This window comes from Phaethon lepturus, unplaced genomic scaffold (assembly GCF_000687285.1).
Source record: "Phaethon lepturus isolate BGI_N335 unplaced genomic scaffold, ASM68728v1 scaffold349, whole genome shotgun sequence".
In the NCBI taxonomy this organism is placed as follows: domain Eukaryota; kingdom Metazoa; phylum Chordata; class Aves; order Phaethontiformes; family Phaethontidae; genus Phaethon; species Phaethon lepturus.
In genome coordinates, this window is record NW_010565319.1 from 67,307 (window position 1) to 92,260 (window position 24,954).

At 38.4% G+C, this 24,954-nt stretch overlaps 1 protein-coding gene across 1 annotated transcript in view; it reads right to left on the reverse strand.

Annotated features, from left to right (window-relative positions):
* Positions 1–24,954, reverse strand: part of WDFY3 (WD repeat and FYVE domain containing 3) — a 122,647-nt gene that overhangs the window by 40,068 nt on the left and 57,625 nt on the right. The window contains exons 19-32 of the mRNA XM_010295132.1: positions 23,952–24,133; positions 22,191–22,422; positions 19,136–19,296; positions 17,978–18,089; positions 17,341–17,531; positions 15,697–15,849; positions 13,170–13,243; positions 12,906–13,067; positions 11,407–11,501; positions 8,754–8,874; positions 6,964–7,181; positions 4,048–4,283; positions 2,638–2,772; positions 531–710 (exon numbers count right to left, since the gene is read on the reverse strand). Coding sequence (XP_010293434.1) covers positions 531–710; positions 2,638–2,772; positions 4,048–4,283; positions 6,964–7,181; positions 8,754–8,874; positions 11,407–11,501; positions 12,906–13,067; positions 13,170–13,243; positions 15,697–15,849; positions 17,341–17,531; positions 17,978–18,089; positions 19,136–19,296; positions 22,191–22,422; positions 23,952–24,133 — 2,252 coding nt within the window. The remainder of the gene's footprint in view (positions 1–530; positions 711–2,637; positions 2,773–4,047; positions 4,284–6,963; positions 7,182–8,753; positions 8,875–11,406; positions 11,502–12,905; positions 13,068–13,169; positions 13,244–15,696; positions 15,850–17,340; positions 17,532–17,977; positions 18,090–19,135; positions 19,297–22,190; positions 22,423–23,951; positions 24,134–24,954) is intronic.

Here is a 24,954-nt window from a genome sequence, read left to right on the forward strand (position 1 = left end):
TTGTAAATGACACTAAGCTCAAAGAATACTTCAGGCAGCAATGCGAGCAAAGTTGAATTCACACCCTCTCCTGGCTTGAACTCCATAGTTCCAGGTAATACAAGAACGCTGTTTTGTGGTTAAGCTGCAATAGAAGTGGCAAGTGGGAGGAAAAAGAAATACTAGATTTTATCACATCCTCCAGAGCAGAGGGCAGAAAGCACAGGCTGACTCAGGCTCTCTTGCTTTTGTAACTCTGAGCTAACATTGTTCATATGATTGCAAATAATGGTCTACTAGAAAAAAAATAAACCGTGTACATTCCCCCTAAAATGCAGTTTCAGGTGTCACTGCACAGCAACTGCCCCTCAGTTGAACGTGCACTTCTTTCAGTTCCAAACCCCCAGTACAAAACCACCATCCCAGCCTTTACAACGACCTCTTTCTTACAGGGTAAGTAGAGCTTTATCTTTGAATGACTGTTATGTGATAAATCCTCAAAAGTAACATTCAGGAGAAAAATGAAACAGCTAACTAGTTGGATTTCCTACCATCTCAGAGTAAGGTCGTATGTTGAAAGGAAATACTGTTGCTGCCAGCGCACACAGGAACTCTGGACTCATCCACAAGGAAATGAGGTCCGGCACATTGTGATACAAATATCTAAAGAACTGCATCAAGGTGACAGGATACTCTCGAAGCCAAGAGCCTTCTTCCTCTGACTGCCAAGGCTGGGTTGAAAAACAAAGAGCACATTAGCACAGATAGCACTAATTGTAGAATGCTCATTTCAGAAAGGAGCCGCATAGGGTCAAATATGCAACCAAACACATTGTCAAACATGCAATGAAACATGTGATCAAAGATGAGGCCAAACGTGACCAACCACGTGGACAAGCACTTGTTCAAGCAGAGCAGAAATAAGTGACTTGAACATGTGGCCAAGCACATGACCAAGTATGAAAAACACATCCTGAGCACGGTAAATGTATGTTGGAGCACTTGCCAGAACACATGACCAAACATGTCTAGAACACATGACTGAAGACACAGTGTCTGAACATGTGATCTAATACCTGATCAAATAAGTGACAGAAAATGTCATCACCATGTGCCATCACCAAGCACATCACTAATATGTGACAAACCTGACCCAATGTGACAGAACACATGTCTGAGCATGTCACCAGATGATGAACACCTGACCAAACATGTGACCAAATATATGGCTGATATTGCCTCCAGAATGTGTGATGATTTAACAAGCCACCAACTTCTAACAAATACATAACCACAAGTCCAAACTATGTGCCTGCAACAGAGGACAACAGAACATGTCATGAGAACATGTGTTCAGGCCATCTCAAATATGTGACTGAACACAGGGCTGCATGTCACCGTATCATAAATGCATGAGAAGTGTGTAGCTGAACATGACAAGCACTACAATAGGACATGTCATGCCCTGATAAAACAGGCTGAAACAAGTTGCAACCACATAATGAAATGCAACCAGACACATGACTGAACAGGTGATAAACCCACAGCAGTAACACATGGCAGCCTAACACATGACAGTAACCCATGCCCACGCATGTGTTTGAGCACGTCACAAACAGGAGACTGACCACATTTACAACACATGACTAATCATAAGACAAAACACGTGTTCTAACATGTAATGATTCAAAACATGTTGGTCAACATGACCTGATTCGTGTCAACCCAAAATGTGATGGCACAGCTGAACATACACCTGATGACACAGCACAAGAAAGCAAGGCAAGAGATAGCACATGTGTCTGAGCATGTCACAAATGTGTCCAAACAGGTGAGGACTGAGCACATGACAGAACAGGTCACCAGCAAGAGACAGAACACCTGACAACAGGAATGTGTAGCGCAGCAAGTCACAAACACGTAACCAGTACACACATCCAGAAGACATTCAGAACATGGTAACATGGAGAGGCATGCAAGCAATGCTTCTCAGAGCATCTCGCAAACACATAAAGACCGAACAGGCAACAACTGAAAAGGTGCTGCTTTTCAAACGTTCCATGAGGTAATTTGCATCAGATAACACACTCTGGCTCCAAGGAAATACAAAATTTTCCCACTGAGAAACCAACTTTCACTATTCTTGACTTTAGATTCAAAGATGAGAAGGTAATACATTTTTCTGGCAGTAAATTCATTTCTTCCAGCATGTGGCTATTAATATTCAGGGAACCTCTCTGCATGTGGAAGATTCATGCACAAAATCTGCAACTCGCATAGCTCTGAGCAGATGGGATATAGAGTCTCAAACATTCCCTCACGATGTTAATCGGGAAAGAAATTCAAGGATCTCTGCCAAGGGCATTTTATCCTTCTGCTTTCTTGTTTTAATTGCAGCAAAACACAAAGTCAAGCCTTTTTGCAAAAAAGCAGCATTGATTTTGTGGCAACTAATATTTCTACAGATACTGAAGAATAAAGTAAGATATAATAACCCACTGACAATGATGGTTTTCGCCCAAGTATTATAAGCTTAACTCACAGCTGGGTTTGTCATGATGCTAACAAAACCTCAACTTTTCTAATTTGGCTTTTGACCACATGGCAAACTCAAACAATACTGTATATTCAAATATGAGGAAAATTTTTTATGCTTACGGAATTCAGCATGCTCCTCAGCATTCCCAGTAACAAGAAGGCAGCTTCTGTGCAAACACTGTGTATTGAAGAGGTAACGGTGCCACAGGAGGCAGGAACTCCAAATATGAATGTCCAAATAGAGTCTAAATCAAACTGTAAGAGGTGAAAGAGAAGAAAGAAGACATGAAATAATCCCTTTCTCCTGAGCTATTTGATACTGCTTTTTATTATATCTACAATAAGCTCATTCGGCAGTATCTAAAAAATGAATTGTTTCACATCCTCCAAATTTTATCCCTAAAAGCTTCATGTGAAGGTCATGTGTCACTGAAGAAAATGCCTTCTAACCAGGGGCTATCATAACTGCAACTCTTACCTTCTCAAAAGTATTTAAGTGTTTTGAAACAAGAGACCTGTCAGCACAAGTGCTGCACAATCACCTCAGTTTACTTTACTCATCTCTATCAGTAAAAACCACATGGTGTCTCAGAGAAGAAAAAAAAAAAAAAAAAGAAGAAAACAAAGTCGCATTTTCCAGCAAGTCCAAAAGAATTAAATCAATTAAAAAATAAAAAAGGACGAAGTGCCCATCTCTAGCATGAAGAGTGCTACTGCTAAATATTTTAAATAGTTGAATTTAGTTTTGATTTAATAATGCCGTACTTCAGTACTGTAAGCAGGACATGAGCTTCATGACTCTACTTCACTGTAGCACAGTGCTGAATGTTAAGTGTTCCTCTTGAGAAAACAGGCTGGCAGAATACCTCCTGGTCTGAAATGTTTACATTCTAGTTCCCACTGATAAATAAATATTAGCACTGCATCCATTCTAAACAGGCACCTTGTCTATCTGGAGTGTGGCTTTTCTCCATAAAGCACTATACTAAGGATTCCTAGGACTCTGTTGTAGATCATATAATATCCACCCATTTATACACAATTAAAACAAGTCCAAAATCAACCTGCTCCAAATAAGAACAATAAACGTTTTCCAGCAACAGCTGAGATGCCTCCCTACAAAACAACAGAGATTTTCTGAAATAAAAGCTACCTTGTTTTGCCTGTAACCTTGTGAACTCCCTTTAACACAGCAACTCCCTAGTTCTTAAAAAAACCTGAACAAAAACAATAAAACAAGCAAAAAATTATGCCCCCTTCAATGCCCACACCATGCCAGCTCGAACCAGGGATCTGCTTTTCCTTTGACCCCAAAACAGACCAAAGAGACACCAGCAACAGCTATGTCACAACAGGCTGCCTACCACATACTCCCACCGTACCTTGTCATCCCACCCCAAACAGCTCAGCACTAAACACCACATCATGACTGTCCGTCAGCTGCGGAGAAGAAGGAGGGGGCCTGGTTAATCCATTATTTTCTTTCACGACAGACAGAATTACATTTACATCTTGCTAGATAATCCCTACCTGGCAACCCTGATTACATCGGCTGCTGATGACAGGTGCACTGACCTGCAGGTTTTCAGGCAGTTCAGTGACTGGCTGCTGCAGGAAAAGGGCCATGAGGAGGAAATAGAGCGCAGGTACGTTAGTGTGCTTCGGAAGAAGCGACTGCAGAATGGGAAAGCCTGGGAAGTGACAAGCATCCCGGTTAATCTCCCGGACCGTCGATCTGCCACCAGCGCTCCTGCCGACGTTGAACCCTAAGATGAAAAAAAATACAAAAAGCCAACAATGTTAATAGGGAAATGCCTGTGACGCTCACTCTTACTCAAGGAGTGACCTTGAGAGGGTACCTCCTCAGAAATTAATGCTGTAAAAAATGAACATGCGCATACAGATAATCACACACATATTACATAATTCTGCTTCAGATGTCTAAGTGTTTTAATCAATTAAAAAAAAAAAAAGGAAATTATTGCCTTCCAGTACCACATAGATGACACTGCTCCATACAGACTGCTTAATGCTACTGCATAAACACACAGATCCATTTTCTGACCATGATCACAATTTCAGACTTTTAAAACACTCAAGCTTCTGAAAAAAGATATTTCTCTGGCTAAGGGAAGTATCAGCTTAATCTCAGTTACAGATTTATATTAACAAGCAGCAATCCCATGGACCATTTAAGTTGATGGGTGCTTAATTTTTTTCCAAAGATGTCTCAGGGGCATCTTGTTTCAGCTGTTTTGTTACTGATTAATCAGCTGGTATGAAACATTAAATGCTCTTATTTTATCTTAAGTGCTGCCAGAGGCACAAAACTCACATTTTGTGACCCTGCTGTACCTAGGTATTTCATTTTCCTATTAAAAAAAAAAAAAAGAAAAAAAATTACATCAGGGTGGCAGAAGCGCTTATTTTCAAGTAGAGGAGGAGGCAGGAAGACAGTTCAGTCTTCACATCAGCACTGACAGTGAGCCATTCTTCTGACACTGCCAGAGATCAGTTTGTTTTTCTGAGGCTCTAATACAGACATTCTTTCCACCAGAAATTGATTTTTTAAACAGAAAACATCTACCAGGTATCAGACTAATGAAATCTTTGCTTCAAAGTTGCAGGAATTCCATCAGTAATCTTTAAGAAAAATGGTTCGTATCTGATTTCATGAGAAATCTTGGAGTCAATGTGTTGTAATTTATTAAAAGACACAGGTTATGAAAATTAAATAATCTGTCAGTATCATTTGATGAGACACAAGTTTAAAAGTATCTGTTTGGTCAGAGTCAAGCTTGATTCAATTAAAGTGATACTAAAGGAAGAAAAATAGGAAAACTCTACAAATGCTCTCCAAATGTGATCACAAATCAAAATCTCATTTTGTGACCGAAGAAAATTTTTATCTTACTGAACATTTAAAGCGGATACTGAATAAACAACAGTCAATCCCCTAAAATACCAAGGCATATGCATGTAAGGCATATGCAAAAATTGTTTCTTATATAAAATACAGGACCTTAATCAGAATTAGCCAAGCAACAGATGCTACAGTATGTTAACAATAAATGTTTGCACGTGTAATATAGTTTCAGAAAAACTGTTTTTCTTAATCTTCCTAATTCATTAATAATGCAAAGAACCATCCTCTGTTCCTACTTGAATATCCTGAGGGATACATTATAAGAAACCACTGTAAATAGACTTCCTAGACAGTTTTATTTTTGCAAAAAACAAGAAGTTAGCATAAGATACTCTGATAGATTTCAAAGAGACAAAGCGGAAAAAAATGGACTTTATATTTTCATTTCAGGAAAAGCTGTCTTCCTGAAGTAAGATCGCTTCAACAACACTTCACAATTATTTCCTTATAATAAACCAATCCAGAAAAATCTTTAGTGCAGAAACATCACAAACTGCTGCAACACAGAGAGGTGGCTCCTTGTATAGTCATTTTAAGAACAACAATTAAGTTGGAAGTACTATTAATACCACCACCCTGATCTAAAGCCTACTCAAGCTTGTGAAAGATTCCCATTTAATGTCAATGGGTTTGCATCAGGGTCTGAATGGACATTCATCTGAAAAGCACTCTCTTATTTTGACTAAAAAACCCAGGCCCATGGGAAAGGGCCACTACACCTGTCTGAAATAATGGATGTCAAGCCTGTGCAGACACTTGGAGATGCATTTCAGACAGCTTGGAGATGCTCAAAATGGGTTCCTGTAGCACTAAAGCCTTATACACTGAATTCTAGAACACACAGAGTAACGGAAAGGTCTGATAACCTGTATAAATGAACCTTTAAGAACCCACAAATAAAGTCTTTAATAAGAGGGACAGTGCAAGTGTGCATGTGTGCAGAACAACACAGGAAAGGGAAGAGGAAAAGAAACGCTGAGATGATACCATGGAACACAGAAATTCCCAAGATAGCAAAAATCCAAACTGGTAAATCTAATTGGCACAGAACCCACTAGGCAAAGCAGCTCAGATGCAACACCGCATGATACTCTTAACTAATAAATGTAAACAAAGGAGTAAATTTTACTGAATCTTTATTTCCTGCGTACATAAGGTGCTACACTATGCTGCCTTTGCATCTAGCTCAGATGTGCCTGCCCATGGGACATACTTAACCTTACCATAATGGTAATTGATTAGCTACGCAGGCTTTGTGCAGATGAGGTAAAACTGAACTACAATGAAATCTGTGCAATGTCAATTGAAGGGCAGTTTTGTAAAACTGCTCCCTTCTGCTTAGACAATCTAACTCTTAGGTGTAAGAAAAATGAAGTGCAGAGGCATCTGATCGCAGCACAGACGGCAGTAACAGAAAAGATGCATCTGCTGGACAGTATTCATAATAACGCCCACCTCGAGACATACGCACACGCGCTCCCACACAATCCTTCAGTCATGAGAGGGCTGAGGTGCCATACCTAGCACAGTACCAATCTTATTGGTCAAGACAGAATCTGTCTGATCGAGCCAGCCTCCACCACTGAGACCCTCTTTAAATTTGATAAGGATGGACTGATTACTCAACAGGACCACAAGAATTCGCATAGCTGCTGTGACCGTGGTGGAATGCAGATGTTCTTCCATAAACATCATAATCCAATCAAAACCCAGTGTCTTGACCAGTTCTTCACAAGCCCTAATTAAAGAGAGGAAGAAAAAAAAGGGAAAAAAAAAAAGTCACATTTTACAATATTTAGTCTCCTACTAGATAGCAAAAATCAGTGTCCTCCACTATAGGCAAACATCAAGATTGTAGAAAATTCAGATCTATTGAAGAATTAACTGCATTCTTCGGTAAGTTTACTACACAACAAGAAATGAACAAGAAATGTTGCTCACCAAATCTTGTTAACTGGAACATGTACAGTTTATTTGTTTACCAGAAAGGGAAGACTAAATACAGCACTGGGTCTATTCCATTGCCCAAGATTTTTCCAATTGCTGCTTTTGATAACAAATGTGGAATAATGAACTCTAACCATCCACAAATTATAATTTCCAAATACTTTTTGTTGAGTCATACATAGGTAGTGAGTTTTCACAAGCCTTTTTAATAAACTGGTATTAAAAAATGAAGGCTGTGTTTTGGGGGGGGGTGGGTATTTATTTATTTATTTTACTAAGTGAAGAGTTGCTTGGGAATATTTGAAAGATTATGGTCATTATTTTCCCTTTTTTTTTTTTTCTGAAAAGCTCAAACAGGCTCGGGTTGTCTGTCAATCAAAGCTCAGTCAACCATTATATAATGTATATATGCCATACACCCACAGAGAGTCTCCAACAGACTCAACACAGCCTACCAGGCAGTTGCTTGAAAGTTATATTTTGTCAAGGTTTAATTTGACAGTGTTTCAAAGTCTCTTCTCCAACACACTCTGTAACTCTAGTGCCTCATTAAGCTATAATATCATGTCCCTCACATGCAATTTTAAGGAACTAAGGGGTAGTGTAGGGTCAACAATCCTAACAATAACCTCTACTGAAGCCACTTGATCTTAACCAAATGAGAAGTTGACCATCCCTGTTCTCTAAAATGTTTTCTGTTTTGACAGATTGTTTTCTCTATAGCAATGCATGATGTTATGAGAAAACAGCACGAAGTAGTATGCAAGGAGAGCAGAGGGTTAAAGAACTGGCTCTCCAGATAACAAAACTTTAAAAATCAAATTAGCCAGACATCCACACTTGTTCCTGCTGCATCCTACTCACTTGTGATCCTCTGTCCCTCAAAGTTTTAAAATTAACAATTTAAAAAATGCTATTTTACTTCCATGAAGTAACAGTAAAAAGCAAGCGATCTTGTCCCAAATCTACTTTGTATTTTCCTCTCCTTGATATTTCCTTCTGTTGTCCCTAAGAAAGCATAAGTTTCTCCTAATGCTGTCAACCATGGTCTTAAACTTCTTTTTTTAAGGATTCAAAATGAAAAACAGTTAATGCAATAGCTGAATTATGTGTGTTAGTTACACCAGCATCTGCTTAGTACTATCATTCCTGTTACCATAGTTGACAGCATACAACTCAATAATCATGCATTCCATTTCTGCTAGCATACCCAAAGCTAATTCAGTGACATCTGCATGAATCATTCAATAATTCCTATAAAATTATGCAATTCAACTAGTGAATCAAATTGGGGCTGTATAATTCTCCCCCTTGAAATTAAAAAATAACATCCTTTCTCTACATCAAGTTTTTTTGTACTTACTGCAAATTAACGGTTGTCTTTTCTTTAGATGTATACAGAAGTTTCAGAAGGATATCTAAAAGCCTATTCCGCAGTAGAATAAGATTAGCTGAAACAAGTCCTCCAAAATCATCCTCTGTTCCTAAACATCAAGTACACAATTTAAAAAAAAAAAGTCAAAATTAGGCTTTTGGAACTTGGATATTTTAAAGGCTATTCATAAATTTCATACACAACCAAACACAACTGGATCACACTAAGGTCAAGAGAAAGCCATGGTAAAGTGCAGGCAGCCTGCTATACACTGCTGAGAAATGCTTGGTGCTCCATTATCATCATCACACAGCATTTGGTCAGTTTGACTCTTAGAATCATAGGATAGTTTGGGTTGGAAGGGACCTTTAAAGGTCATCTAGTCCAAGCCCCCCACAATGAGCAGGGACATCAGATGTAGGCTCTGAAAGTATGTTTTGAACTACTTGTACAACATTCACTGTAACTTTGGATAAAATAAAGCATTTTACAAAATGGCACAAGTGGTATATGTGTACATGGTATATTGCTGTTTTGGGAACTAGGGACTTGCTCCCATACAACCATCATGTAGTGGAATGAGTGGAATGTATTTTAGAAGGTGTCAACAAAAATGAGTGCATAAGTATGTAAATCCAGTTGCAAGGTCAGTTGGACTTTTCAAACTGAACCCATATTTAGGGAAACTGATAGGTTCAGGAGGGTGCCGTGACTAAAAGGTGACTGAAAGGGTCACTGGATGGGTATGTACTACCTGATAATGTTCACAGTGACATTTACATCAGCCTTTCAGTATTTGAGAATTTTCCAGGTTTCCAGGAACAAAATGATGCCATGTTGGGAATACCTAAAATCCTTGGATTAACTTACGCCCAGCACAAAGGACACATGCATATATATACACACACACACACGAGGTCTTAGTTTTCTCTGCTTTAATACAGGAAGCTCATACTACAAACTAACAAAAACCGAACCCCACTGTGGTCCATCACTTTAGCTTTATCAGTACAATCAAAAGGCTGGCTATAACTGCATCCAGAAGTTCAAGACACAACCACAACCAACTTGAAAGTAAGGATCTCCTTGGGTAAGAAAGTTTTAGTGGAACACATAGAATGGGCAAAAGAGAATCGTAGCTTCTCAGACAAAAATCTAAATGGAGGTGGTCCAAATTAGCTAAGCTAGTCACTCCTGGCAAATAGAGACATAAAAACAAACACACAGAGCCCCAACACAGTAATTGAATAAGTTTTGCATTATGCAATCATGGGGGAGGGGGAATTCCCAAGGAAAGAACCTGATACTTCCCAACTCTCTAACAAGCGGGGAGAAAAATTAGTTTCCTTTTCTTTTGACAGATCCCCAAACTCATCATCAGTTGCAAAACACACTTACTGCAAAACAAGCCAATACAGGCAGCTCGGGGCTAGCTTTAGAGTTTTTTTGTGAATCCCTCTTATTGTACCATATTCTGTCAGAAGAGGACCACATTTTCAGATTATTTAAAAAACAATAGAGAATTGCAACTTGAGATGACGTGCAAAAATGAAGACAGATAAATGACCACCTTCTGAGCCAAGGTTTTGTGCACAAGTCAGACATAAACACAAAGCATCTTCTACGGCAGAAGTGCTGAAGGCCAGTAACCTAAAAATTTCATGCTCTTTGCCTCAAAAGCTTCTCTCTTTGTTCCTGCCACAGCTTGAATTTCTCCCCAAGGTCCTTCAGTCCCCCAGGTAGGCAAAAACCAGCTCAGGTTGTGGTTAGTCTGGGAAAAAAAAGCCACGGCTAGCCTGTAGCAAGAACATCAATCTGGATCTCTCTGCAATACCCACTCCCACTTTTTCCACTAAAAAGCTTGAATTTAATCATCTTTGAGACAGCAATAAGCAAAAGTATTCAGAAGGTACAGGAAAGGCACACGGGGATGATGATGAATGTGCAGACTGCCTTAAACCTTGTTCTTTGGGAAACTAGAGTAATAAAGCTAACTGTAAAGCAGAAACACTTCTCTCTCACTTGTCGCTGTGCACCAGTATACTCCCAAGAGATGTAGAAGAATAAGATCTCTGGGCACCTCCTTCTATTTATTTGGGTGACATCCACTGTGGGGCTAAAACATTTCTGTTCAGGGAGACTGATCAAAAATACAATTGCATAAGCCTATTTTCTTTAGGAAAACAAGGGTAGAAATGATCTCAACACCATTCAATATAAGCATTCTTGAAGGACAGTAAAGAAACTTTTTTTTCTTCTGTTAAAAAAAACCTAGACTGTCTTTGTTAATTCTTTCACTTCTTCCACACCTGGAGGGTAGATGCACTTAGTAATCTCTTTATGTCTTTTTTTCTCACCCCACAAAGCAGCAGAAGTGCACAGCTGATTTGAAGTAGCAAGTGAAGGAAGCAGGCCAAAATCATGCAGTTTTAAATGAAGGAAAATAAATCAAAAAACCCACAGGTTTTGCACTGCTTTGCATGCAATACCGAAAACTGAAGTACCACAACTAACTGGCAGCCAGGTTATAACAAAATTACAATATTACTAATGACACTATTTCTATATTTTAAGTATTTAAGCATAGAAGAGATCACAAAATATTTCTCTTCTACTGCTTCTGAGCCATGCCATCACTTACCACTGTCAAGCTTTTCTTCATTGTTTATTTCCATGACCACAAACTTCTCACAGACTGCAAATGTAGGTAAGGTGGAAGAGATGAACTGTCCAAACCTTGATGTATATAAAAAAAAAAAAAATCATTCGTTGATATGACAGATGCACTCTCGTCTATAAATAATTCACCTTAAATATAAAACCATAACACTAGTGAGAGGACAGTACCCAAAAACATCAACTTTCTCATGTCTGAAGATTGAGGAAAACAGTCTCCATCTAAAGTTACTAGCCAAAAACCAAATTAACGTGTAGTAATTAATGGAATCTTTGCAGACAAGTCTGCAGGTAAGGAACCCTGAAAATGCTAGGATTCAAGAAAGGAAACTGGGAGATACCACCAAGTCCCACTAAAAGGAACACCGCAAGTTAGAGAAAGGATAACAAAACATTATTCTCAAACCACTACAGCTGAACAAGTATTACATCAAAAACAGTGATTACTCAACTCTGGTGTAACATTTATGCCTGTAGCTTGAGCTGGTGTAAACAAGGTTATGGTTTTCTAAGACAAGACGATGATGTTCTACTCAAAGAAAGGAGATGCAATATATTCCACTTTCCCCTGGAACTAACCTGAAATGATCCCTAGCTAGTATAACTTTTCCCAAGTTATACAATATTTTAAATTTTTATTTCGATAAAGGAGAACAAGACACACTCAGATAAGCATTCTACAATCTGTTCTGTCACCATTTAAGCATAAAATCAACAGTTTTATTCTTGAATAATTTTTTGTCCTGCATACTTAAAACAAAGACAGGTAAGATATTCAGCTTGATGCTTCTGACACCTTTAATTGTACTTAAAGTGAAAAGCTGAAAACATGACCACTCGTATGCAAAGAACCCCCAAGCCCTGCAATATTTTATCCATTTCCATTATAATGAAACAGAAGATGAGAAAAGTTTTCAAGGAGTTGAACTTACTTAAAAACATTTCAAATACTCCTGTACATATGAACTGCAATTATTTATGTTAACTTTCATCAGTCAAAATTAATAGTATATCTGATAGCCTTAAATATTTTTGTACACAGTGATGATTAAGAACAAAATCTTGAACGAAAAAAACCCTTTCATGTGGGAAAGTAATCAAAACTCCATTTTAACTAGAAGTATCACTATACTCCATCTTCAGTAATATTTAAGAAAAGTGCTCAGTGCTTCACGTGAACAAGGGAGCTGCAATATAGCACCTTTGCTTTTCACCCGCAGAACATTAAGCCAGTTTAATCACTCAGTCGTACCTGTTTAGATACAAGCTGAATTTAATATGCAAATCAAGGTATTAACAAAATTATTGCCTATGTCTAGTTCACTTGCTTCTTACAGGAAAAAAGTCAGTATATGATCATTTCACGTTACTTATTCTACAGCAGTATTACCATTACATCTTTTTGGCCAAGATCACCAACATCATAAAAACACAAAAGCCACAATTATCATAGATGTGGGCTACCTGAGCAAATCATAGCTGCTAGGGAAGCCTTGAAGCAGAAAGCTCAGCACATTACTAATCGCAGCAATAGTAGGCTGGGACAGAGACATATCTCGAAGAGTCAAGAGCAGTCTTGGGATCAGTTGGAATTCTCTCATTAACTTAGCATTCTTTGCCGCTTCACTGGAAGAAGGAAAGGAAGGAGGTGGCAATTTAAAATTGGAGCATCCTCTACATATCACCTAATCCTGTAAGTCTCATTACTAGGCTGGCATTGGCTCATACCTAGACTCAGTGAGAAGCTCTATGAAGTGCTCAAATAATGACAGATGAAGCTCATAGGGTGCATGAAGCCAGACCTGAAATACAGAATAAACAATAAGTTTTGTACACAAATCCACTTGAAGATTAAAAACTGACATTAGTAGATCAAAGTTATATGAAAGGCTTGAAGAGATTAAAACTGTTTGTCTACATGACTATTTACCTGGCCATTGTGCTCAAAAGCTCATTGCAAGGTCCTCAATGGTTTATTCTTCAACTTCAGATAAGTACTAAATATACTAGCAAAGTCTAAAGAAACACACGTTGGTAACAAACACATATATATATAGTGTATGATGCTGAAAACTTTTTAAAGGAGTTCTAGACAAAAAAGTTACACACTATGTGGAATTTTTCTTTAAACAGATGGTGCAATGATTCTAAAGGAGTTATTGGGGTTTACAAGGCTGATGAGAAATGCCATGTTAAATTTGGCTTTACAAGGCTGATGAGAAATGCCATGTTAAATTTGGCTTAAGTGAAGATTTTTTCTTTGTAAAATTAACCTCCTATCATCTGCAAAGATTGAACTCAAGGTCTCCCCTGATTTTTTTGTTTTGTTTTGTTTTTACCCAGCATTTCCTGCACACAGTTTTAAATTATTTAGATCCTCTACAAAAAAAAACCCCCAACAATTGTTCAATCAATAGAAGTAACAAAAGATATAAAAGCCAGAAAGCTCACAGTTATAGCTGCAAATCTGAAAATTTACTTTCTGTTGAACCAAACATAATTAATACTTGTGCTCTGGCATATAAAAATGGCTTAAATGAAAAGCTTTATAGCTTTTGCTCTTCTTCTAATTTTATCTAAAACCATCAGAACAAACATTTTAATTTCCTTGTTTAGCATAAGAGTAAGAACATCTAATTTATCCAATTTAAATGAAGTGTTTGGGGCACTGATTTCTGAATACAGAAATAAAATAAATATTTTTTTTAAAAGCCTAAAACTGAGGCTTTTGGAAAGTTTCTTCTTAGTGACTCACAGACCTATTAGGTGCTTTTTTTAAAAATTCTTTTAGTCTCTTAAGCGTATTTGTTCTCCAACTGTTCTTGGTCTTCAGGAAAGAAAAAAAAAAAAAACCAGACAGACACGAACTAAATAATATGAAATTGGGTCTTTTGTACAGTAGTTGCTGTCTGAGTAACTATATACCATTGATGAAATTTCTCAGTTGGTTCCTTGGGCCGGGGGGCGGGGGAAGAGTATTCATGCCTCACTGTACAAGGAACTGGGCTGTGATTCACACTCTTCCCTGCGAAACAGTTCATCTACCTTAAGACCTCTACCACAAATATTACCTCTTATAGATGTAATAGTTTCTATTAAGTCTATGTTTAATTTTGTGAGCACAAAGGAAGCATTATTGTAATTTAAAAGGTTTGTTAAAGAACAATTAGTTACATGATACTGAAGAATTTGTTTAGACACAGCACAAACTTATTTCTAGTTTTAATATTATGCCTCAAAAAAAAAAGAGGAAAAAAATTAGATCCCCACTAAGAGGCTCAGGTTTACTCTTTTCATTTCCACTTTTTTTATGCTGCAATTATAGTGTTTTGTTGATCTTGACAAGGGGGGCTGGCTGGGTGCATTGAAGACCTTTAAGCTCTTGAAAAAGGCCAGCTGATTTTATTAAAATAAAGGTTATAGTGAGCAGCAGGAGTTTTTTCACAGACAAGACCCTTAAATAAAGTTTCCAGGAGTGCTTTGAAATACTCAAATAGACATCTGAAAAATGGAAATTGATAACTCCATTAAGCCATTTGTGCAAGATGGACTTATGCTATTAAATCAGTATCTTACAGCTGGATCAGTAGTGGTAGTAGTTTACTTATTAATTTATTTATTTTAGCATACCTGAATCAGAATACTTTTACTCAGTCTGTGTCAGGTACAGATAATGCCCAAGAAGCAAACACTAAACGACGAGTTCTACGCATCATATAACACTTTATCAGCCTCAATTACATTAGCATTTCCTTCTGAACTTTTCTACTACCTTTTACTTTTCTGCTTCCTTAGTTTAACACAACAACATTTAAATATTTCATAGGTTTTGCAAGCAGAATTTTAACTGCCTTACTATTAACTTTGCAGGAAATGTATGATAAAATGATTCCTATGTGCTATGTTGAAAGTTTACCTCCTACTGTTGTTTTTGGCACATTTTTCACGCCTCAATATATGTACTGCAGTAGAACACACAGATTAAAAGAAATGGCTGTGGAACAGAAAGCTATAAATCATGTCTTTTAGAAAAAAAAGAAGCAGAAACAACTGTGGTACCTATTCATTGTTCCTACAGTGATTCAAGCCATTTCAAAATCTTGCTTCTCAGCTGCTTTACTGTACTATATATGAAATAGTAAGTTCTCAGGATAACAACCTAGTTTGCTGTTGTTCAATATTCAAGGCATGCTATCAGCACCTGACTCAATCACTATCCAGTATCATCATCACTTTTCTGTGCAGCTTTACATACTTCAAAATCACAGAGCAGATCCTGGAAAGCAGCAGAATTTGGAATAATGGAGGTCTCGTGCCCACTATCGACAGTTCCCACCAAGGAAAAGGTCAGATGGAGTATGTGGCTGTTCAGAAGGGATCGTTTCTTCTTCAACAGCATTGCCAGCAACTTGAACAAGTAAACAGAAAAGAAATTAGCCTATGAATATTGTGTAAGCATAAAGAAGCGTGGATGAAACGTCCATTTTGAGAAGGCCCTTGAAGTATGTTTGATAGTTGATACTCTTGATGAAAAAGCTTTGAAGTGGCATTATGGCTGATTAGGAAAGGGGCACATCCAGGACACCCTCCTGCTCATAAAACATCTGTTCTGCACTGTAGACCATTGCAGGCCCTGACGATTAGGCACAACACAGACACACACCTCAGCTCTCTGGTAGTCACAGTTTAAGACAGCACACCATACATTCTCAGATAGCTGTGTTCCTGGACAGCAACCGTGGACACGTCAGACTTAAACATAGCACCCCTAGAGTACTGCGTGCACAAATGAGAGGTATTCTGGCACTGAAGAAAAGTAGCCATGACAACTTAAATTTGAATAAACCTGACTTTCTTTTTTCTTGCTACCCTTTGTTGCCCTAGGAATGACCATAGATGTCATCCTTTCAGTCCTAATTTCTGCTCTAACTTCTTATAATCTGGGTTGGGAAAGAACAAATTGCCAGATGTACTATTGCTATTTCTTGTCTTCTGATGCAAACTTGTTAAATGCTCAACATACTGGCCTGTTCAGCTTCATTATCTTCCTTGAAACATTACTAAAGAAATACACATTTCTGGGAATCTCAAACTGTGCTATTTGCTGAGGTCAATACAAGTGGAATGTAAGGTCATATGTGGTGATCCACTGACGGCTTATGGTGCAAGAAGGACACTGTCTAGATTTCTTTGGTCAAAGTAAGGCAAGGTCTGCATCAGGCTACATGGAGTAATATGTTTTGACCTAACTATACTAACCATTAACATTAAAAGGTTTGTAAATATGCTGCCCAAACCACAGCACAAATTTTCCGTTTCAGTAAAGCAGACTTCATGAGAAACATAAATTGCTTTGGTCATGTGAAGATCTTTTCAAGTCAGTCAACCAATCCTTCTGCATAACTGATTGCACTTTCCCCACCCTAATGGAGAATTAAGTCTTCAGCTTGAAAGCAAACAGCATCACTAACTATGAAGTCTGTACAAGTCTCCTCAAAATGGTAATTCTAGGAGTCCACTTGTTCAGTTTTCTTCTTGTGTCCCTGTCCTCCCCTCTTGCTGGCAGATATGGAGACAGAAGTTCCTGGGCTTGTGTGGGTGGGTTCACAATCATGGGAAAAGAATCATTGAAGTGCCATAGTTGTGCTCTTCCTTGCTATTAATGAAGGGTCAGTTTCAGCAAAGCTGCTAAACATGCACAGCTGCTTAGCAAAACTTTCCACTACCTCCTTTAAAAGCCATTCTAAGTAACTCATTTATGCTCATTAGCCAAGAGCTCAGTAAACTTAAGAGCAGAAACTCAGGTTACCACAACACAACAAGGAATTTCCACAGAAACTGCTAGGACAGCCAGTGAAATTCAATCAGCCTGGTCTGTTTTAAGACATTTCTTACATACCTGATAACCTCTTATTCTTTCCATTTCTTTGCTGGCTAGTGGATTGCTCTTTACCACGCAGACCAAGGCCTTCACAGCTGCATACAACCCTTCTACATCTGATGCCATGGCTACAAGTCCCAAAATGGCAGCAGCTCCACCAATGTACTGCAGAGTAGTTGCAACGGGCTTCGGGACAAATGTTCTTACTCCTGAGCATAGGCAGAGAAAATAAATTAAAATCAAATCAAATCAAATTCTTGTAGGAGATCACTGTGAATACATGCAAGTAATAGGCATTCTAGCATTGCTTGAATTATGAAACAATATCACTAGAAGAACTATGATACCTCAGAAGAGGCGGTGAGGGAAATATTGCACTGGAAAATAGTTTATGACCCAAGGTAAGTAATTAAGTATATTTTCATAATGATAACTCATATAAACTGCACGATGATAATTCATATAAACTGAAACAAGCATCCCATGTTAGTAAAAAAGATAATAGTATGTTCATAAAACATAAAAATGCTAAATAAATTTAACAATATACCATTAACATTCATCAATCGCATGATTTATCTTCTAGACCTTAGTTCTTACTGACAAGTAATTGATCATGTTTAAAATTGATTTAATCCTCAAGTACTTAACTCACCCAAATACCCTATCAAAGCTGCACCAATGGAGCGTGCTGGTCCATTCAAATGCCCTGCTGAGTTATGTAGCAGCTTCACAGGTGTGGCATTTTCATGAGAAGAAATCGCCAGCTGAACAAAACAAGAAAAAAAACAAAGGGGAAGAGGTTTTTTTTGTGTAAGTCTGAACATAGCTTGTGTATTTTCCTCCTATGATAAAGACTGAGTAACATGTAACAAAATAGAACTATGCTAGAGTCATTAAAGCGTTCTTTAAAGTAAAGAGAAATCTCCAAAGTTTAAAGAAGATTAATCTAACTTTAAAAATAATTCCACCAAATCATAGAATGGTTTGGATTGAAAGGTATCTATAAAGATTATCTAGTGCAATCCCCCTCATGTGGGCTGGGACATCTTCCACTAAATCAGGTTGCTCCAAGTGCCATCCAGCCTGACCTTGAATATTTCCAGGGATGGGGCATTCACAGCTTCTCTGGGCAACCTCTTCCAACCTCTCACCGCCCTCATTGTAAAAAGTTTTGTCCTTATGCCCAATCTAAATCCACGTTCTTTCAGTTTGAAACCCTTGCCTCTTGTCCTGTCACTACACATGCAGGTAAAAAGTCTCTCTCCGTTGCTCTTATAAGCCCCCTGTATGTATTGAAAGGCTGAAATAAGGTCTCCCCAGAGCCTTCTCTTCTTCAGGCTGAACAACCCCAACTCTCTCAGGCTGTCTTCATAGACGGTCCTTTGTAGAAATAATTCACTGACTTTTAATGTACTTTGAAGAAAATGTAAACTGATATTCTGTTGTCCAAATCTGAATCATAGTCAGAGGACTAAGGTATCAGCTTTGTTCATCTGCAACAGTAGAAATATTGTTCAACGATATAATCTTAACTGTTTTGCAACAGGATTACAATCACCACCTAAAAAGCCAAAATACCTCCAGAAGGTGCTAAGATACATAGTTACTAGTAATTTCAAGAACACGAATAAGACCTAGGAGTATAATCTCCCTCAATTTTTTTTTTTTTTTTTTAAATGAAAGTGATTATGGGCAACTCTTCTGACAGGTACATTATTTTCCTGGTTGCATTGAGCAAATTTCATTGAAAGAAGTTAAAAGAAAGGAACAAACAAGTAGTACACATTAACCAACTCAATTCCCAACATACCTGTTTGGCAATAGCTTTACTATCCAACTTGTTGTAAACTTTCCTTATTTTTGCCACTGTAAATGAAGAAACTGACAGGGCATAGAGACCAAAAGAGACCTTCTCTTCTGGTACCAAAGATACCGGAGATGGGTTGATTCCTTCAGACTTTGAATCTTTGCCTTAAAAGCAAAATAAAAGTTCATTTCAGTAATACCATTGTTTTTCACTTTTAAGTGTAAAATCTTAAGCAAATTATATTGTAGAATAGGTATAGTAGAAAGATTTTACAAATAGCTGAAATCTGATATTGTCTTGGCATACTTGCTCTCTGTACCGAAGAGTAGCTTGATAGCATATGAGTCATGGAATAAATCTGCTATTTAAGATAAGAAACGCACAGCAAACATTTCCTTTCAAGAAGGTCTACGATATTAACCCATAATGGCAACTGGCCCCCTGTGGCTTGGCCAAGCAATAGAAAATGGGGTGCTTCCTCATCTGAATTTTTGGAAGGCAACATTACTCCTGTAGTCACTTTGCATAGAGCCTAAGGGCTGTCCCCTTCCCTCCTGAAGAAAAACAAAGTAATCAAAAACCAGAGAAGGATTTGGTATAACTGCATCTTTGCCTGTGACAACAGGCTTTTTACAACGGTTTGCTAGGAAAACTGCCTTAGAGAATGGTACAAGAGCTGCAAGACTGAATAAAGACCAAAAGGCCCAGGCATTGAAGAGAATAAATAACTGTATCTAATATTTTGTATCCACTGCTTCGCAAGTGGATGCTACTTGCGAGGCACTGCAAACACTATGATTGACAGCTGTCTACAATGCTCAGAGGAAGCGTGCAAAACTCAGCACCTGAAAGCTCAACATAGAGATTCACTTCTGTATCTTCATTCCAGGTCAAAAGGTGTCTGCAACTCCAGTGAAACACATTAACAGAATTAAAAAGGCATGAAAGCTCCTCACCTAACACTGGAACAAATGATAAGCCAGGTGTCTACCTAATTTTTTGAACCAGGGTCAAGTCTCTGTCAAGTCTCACTTGAGAAAGTTTCAGAAGTCTTGGTTTCCCCATAAATGAAATTTTCATTGGATCCTCTGCTCACACGGATGCCCCGAGAACATTCCTTCATTTCAGTGCACATACATAGGAATTCCTTCTCCTGAACTAGCAACTGCTCTCTGAGGGGTCTTTCCAAGACGTAAGAGTATCAGGTTTTTAATTTTGTTTAGACACAGGACAAACTCTCAGAAGATGGCAATATTACTCACTGAAAACAGGGACAAAACTTCCAAAAGAAGCATTGCATGGGCAAATGGCAAGTCAGACACAACTTCCCTGTAAAGAAAAACAGCGGAAGACTGCAAGGGCTCTTTCCTTCTCCAGGATTGCCACAAATAATCATTTCCTTACACTAAGGAAACACAAGCATTTTTTGAAAAAGAGGCCAAGATAAAAGAGTAAGATACAGAGCTTCACACTGCACCCCCTATCAAACTCCTTAGGGTTTGGCACAGCGCACATGACATGAACAGAAGCTTAGCCCCAAACAGAAACATGCCCTTTGTTCTGGTGCAGACCACTCCTGAAATACAACAAACTGAGCAAAGATTATATGGGAGAAATACACCGTCACACTGGGAAAAGTCAGTATGTTAAGAAATAAATAATTCTTTTAAGTTAATGTGGGCTTCCTGGTGAACATAGCCTTAGCGTAAAGTCAGAAAGATCTTTAGTTCTCGGAAGTGAATGAAAAAATTCACATTCAGGAATTTGCATTGGCTAATTCAATACTTAAAACTTGCACAGCACTAGTCAAAATACCTTCCAGGAGAAATTATAATTGACTAGCAGATACCTAAATCCAGAGTTGCTCGTCAGGTTTGTCTAGCTGTCAAAAAACCAAGTACGTGACACAGATATGTAGATGACAAAATTCAATTCTCTAAAGTTTTGTCACTCAATATGGGTGAGGAAGGCTACCTTCTTTTTCGTTATACTTTGTTCTTTCACAGCCTGAACATCATCTACATTGGGGGGTGGGGGGGCTGTCACCACTCTAGGGAAAGCTCTCACCATGAAAAGTAGGGCTCTGTGCACTTCCTGTACATACTTTTGTTTTCCCTACCACTCCCATCACTCACTACCTCCTTCTGACAGTTTCTCTCCAGAAGAGCCAGAGAGCATTATGGTCCTTATGGGGAATGACAATGCAAGGACAAGATGACTTAGTATATTCCCCATTTTTATTTATGTCACTGAAAAGTACTGTGATAGCCAGGTAAGGCAATAAGCATCTTCTGACGTAATACTGATGTTAGTGAAGAGATACTCTAACTGCACAGAAAGAGAGGGAGCTCTACTGAACAGGAAAATCTTGCTAGTGACAGTTCATCTTACCAGAACTAATGGAGAATCTATTGTCTGAATAGTTAAAGACAGGGTTACAGACACACATGTCTAACAAGGTTATTCACATCTTTTTTGTGTTGCACTCCCCTCAATTCCAAACAAGATCACTTAAAAAAAAAATAATCTAACAGAATTGCCTGTATTTGTTCACAACGAATGCCTAAAGACTATCTGCTTCACCACAGTCCCTCCCTCTCTGATTTTTTTTCTCAGTTGACCTATTTAGGCCCTATAAACAATGACATTTCAACAGCTGTGTTTAAAGTACAGATCACACTGCAGATTTGCAAATGAGTTCTATCACTAGAAACTGGCAAGTTAAAATGCCTTTCCAATTTCACTTTCTGCAGAAAAATATAATATACAGTATGAATAATGACAGCTTCAAGCACTTCTAACTGGTTTAAAATCGAAGTGAGGAATACAAGCATTTCTATTGTATCTCAGTACAAGAACTACCAGAAGTATGCTAAAACAGTAATTTGGATTTCTATCATCCTCTTCAATAGCAGCTACTAATCTTCTTCCCATGTACAGCTGGGTTTTCTGCTCTGCTACCACATACTCTCCTTCCTCACCTCTTCTGCCAATATGCACACAAAAGATTCCACTACACCCAGGCCAAGTTACTAGCTGCCATTTGAGTTGTACTTACACGGTACGTATACCGCTTGAAAGCTTCCGACGTAATTTGGTCCCAGCTCATAAATGGTGCTAACACCTGGGGCGGGCAAAACTTCCTCCAGGAAATGTGTAGGGCCCAAACGCCATGCTAATGAAGAGAGCTGGCGCTGTGCGGGTGGTGTGCCAATGTAGGCATAAACAGTGCTGACCACAGGTGGATTGGCAGAACCAGACCCACTAGGGCTACTATGAATATAGTGAAGCTGTAAGGGAGAAAAACATGGTAATGTTATTGAGAGAGCATGGGTACCGTGAAAAGAAAGTAGACCAATCAGAAATTCAGGAAAGCTATTTGCAAACCAGGGGACATAGCAAATGGTTGATATGTAATGCATGGTATTCTGATACCATACAGCAAAAGTCAGTGAAGAACATTAACTAGAAGGTAAATGCAAAGATCAGAAGTTAAGTGACTTTCAAAAGATGAAGGTGTGTATGGAAACACAGGATGAGAACATGCGAGTTCTGTGCTTAAAACTGCTAAAGAACAAGGGAGTATCTTGCTTCTAAGCACATGGTGCTTTATAACTGTCATTATTATTTTTTGCAAAAGCAATAAGATGATCTCATAACCTTGTGCTATTTCTCCTTCTTCAGCCAATGAACACATGTCTTTGGTAATTACACTGTTTCGAACGTGATGAACTCAATTTGATAAGATTTTCAGATGACAATAAAACAAATATGCAGAAAAGATACTGGTCTATATATCATGGCAGTAACAATCTCACAGGCATTTTCTATCCACCTTGTAAAAATTCTGTTACCAGCTATTGAATGTAGTCACATATGGCCAGATACATACTCATGTATTATAGCTATTAGCGTAACGAGTAAAGTTACTATAGTCTGCTTTCTGCAAACGGAATACCAAAAGGTAAACTTTGAAAGTTAAAATATTTTTACCTATAGCAGCGCATTAATGCTAGCTAATTTGCACCCCACACAAGGCTTAGCTTACTCCCTTGAAGACCCATGCCTGCCAGGTGCCAAATGCTCTTTGGTTATCAGTTACAGGTCAGGAATACTTTGTGCTCAGTGAACAGGTTTACAGTGCTCTTCAGTGCTCTATGCTTTCAGTCTCCTCGTTTCTTCCACCTAACAAGAAAATATTGACCTTTACAACTAAATGTGTTTCATCTACAATCACAATGCTGGACATCTCAGTGGCTATCACTGAGGAGATACTATTTCTGGGGTGGCAAGAGGGTTGGGAAAGGAAAAACATGGCTAAATTGGCAAAGCTGTTTACTCTGTAATCTCCCTGTTATTCAAAGTTAGATCTGCTACGTGGTCCTGGGATTAGTCACCTTCAGCTTTTTATCATCCTTTTTATTAATCTAGTCAGCAGCGTAGTCTTAACCCCACTTGCCATACATTCAATGCAACATGTCCACTTCACTTTAGAGTTACTATCGGTCATGCCCGAGAAAGTATTCATTATCTCTTCCTCTTAACAGGACTAGGGCTGGATCTGAGCTGTGTAGTGAGCAAAGACCCCTTTTTGCAAGGTCCTCATTTTAGGTTTGGTTTTTGATTTTTAGGGGGAAGGGGAGATTGGTTTTGGGGTTTTGTTTGTTTGGGTTGTTTTCTTTTGTTTTTCTTCTTGTGTGTGGGTTGTGGGTTTGTTTTTTGGTTTTTTTTTGGTTTGGTTTTTTTTTTTTAGACACATATATATGCACAGAGAGAGAATCACTCATACCAGTAAAAAATGAGGATTTAAAGATTTTACCTTAACTGTGTTAAGAAGTTGTCCATCAAGGTAGAGCGCAGCTGTGCTGTTCTTTAGCATGCCTTTACTCATGACCAGAACTAGGTGATGCCACTGGCCTTCCACAATGAGGTCACCACAGCGAAAACGGGCACAACAAGGAAGAATTTCATAAAATGACGATTCCTCACTGAAGTCATCAACTAAAGGGAAAGTAGCAGTTAGTGGGCACCAGTAGAAATGTTATTTGCCTGTTTTAAGCTTATGTCATTAGACTTTATGTGAAACAATAAAGCAATACATTAATGCCAAAATTTTAGAAAACATGTAGTTGACGATGTGACAAAAAAATACAATTAACAAGATATGAATGAAGTCATATGATTAACAAGATATGACTTTAGACTTCCAAATACAAGAACTGAAATAATGGAATCAGAATTTTTGAGAAAGTATTCAGATCAAATTGTCACAATTTGACAGGCTGAACGTCATTAGATACTTGCACATTAACAAACCAGTATAGTTTTGGTAGTATCAACAATGGGTCTGTTCTTCCTTTGCCTTAATTCTTCTCTAAGAAAATTCTCGGGATACTTTCAGACTTCTAACAACTGTATTTTACTTCTTCCCTTCTACCCTCCAGCTTTGAAATTTTAGCTGGAATGGCTGGTTTGCTCAAGTTTCACTAACTTTCTCATGCCACTATGCAGGTCACAGAAAAACTTTTTTGTTGTTGTTTCTCTAAAAAGGTTTTTACAGCAGTAGTCAGCAAGAAAAAATAGATGCCTCTCCAAACCTACAGAGCTATTTTTCACCTTTCTCATACTATGGAGAAGAAGATAACCATACTTCCTGGACCTTCTCCTCACACTTTTCCCTGCTCCACCATGGTTTCTTCCACAGGCCCCACTACCTGCTCCGGTATGGTCTTCTCCAGGGGCCAGAGGGGATCTCTGCTCCGATGCCTGGAAGGCCCCTTTCCCTCTTTCTGCTCTCACCTTCATGTCCACAGGGCACTTTC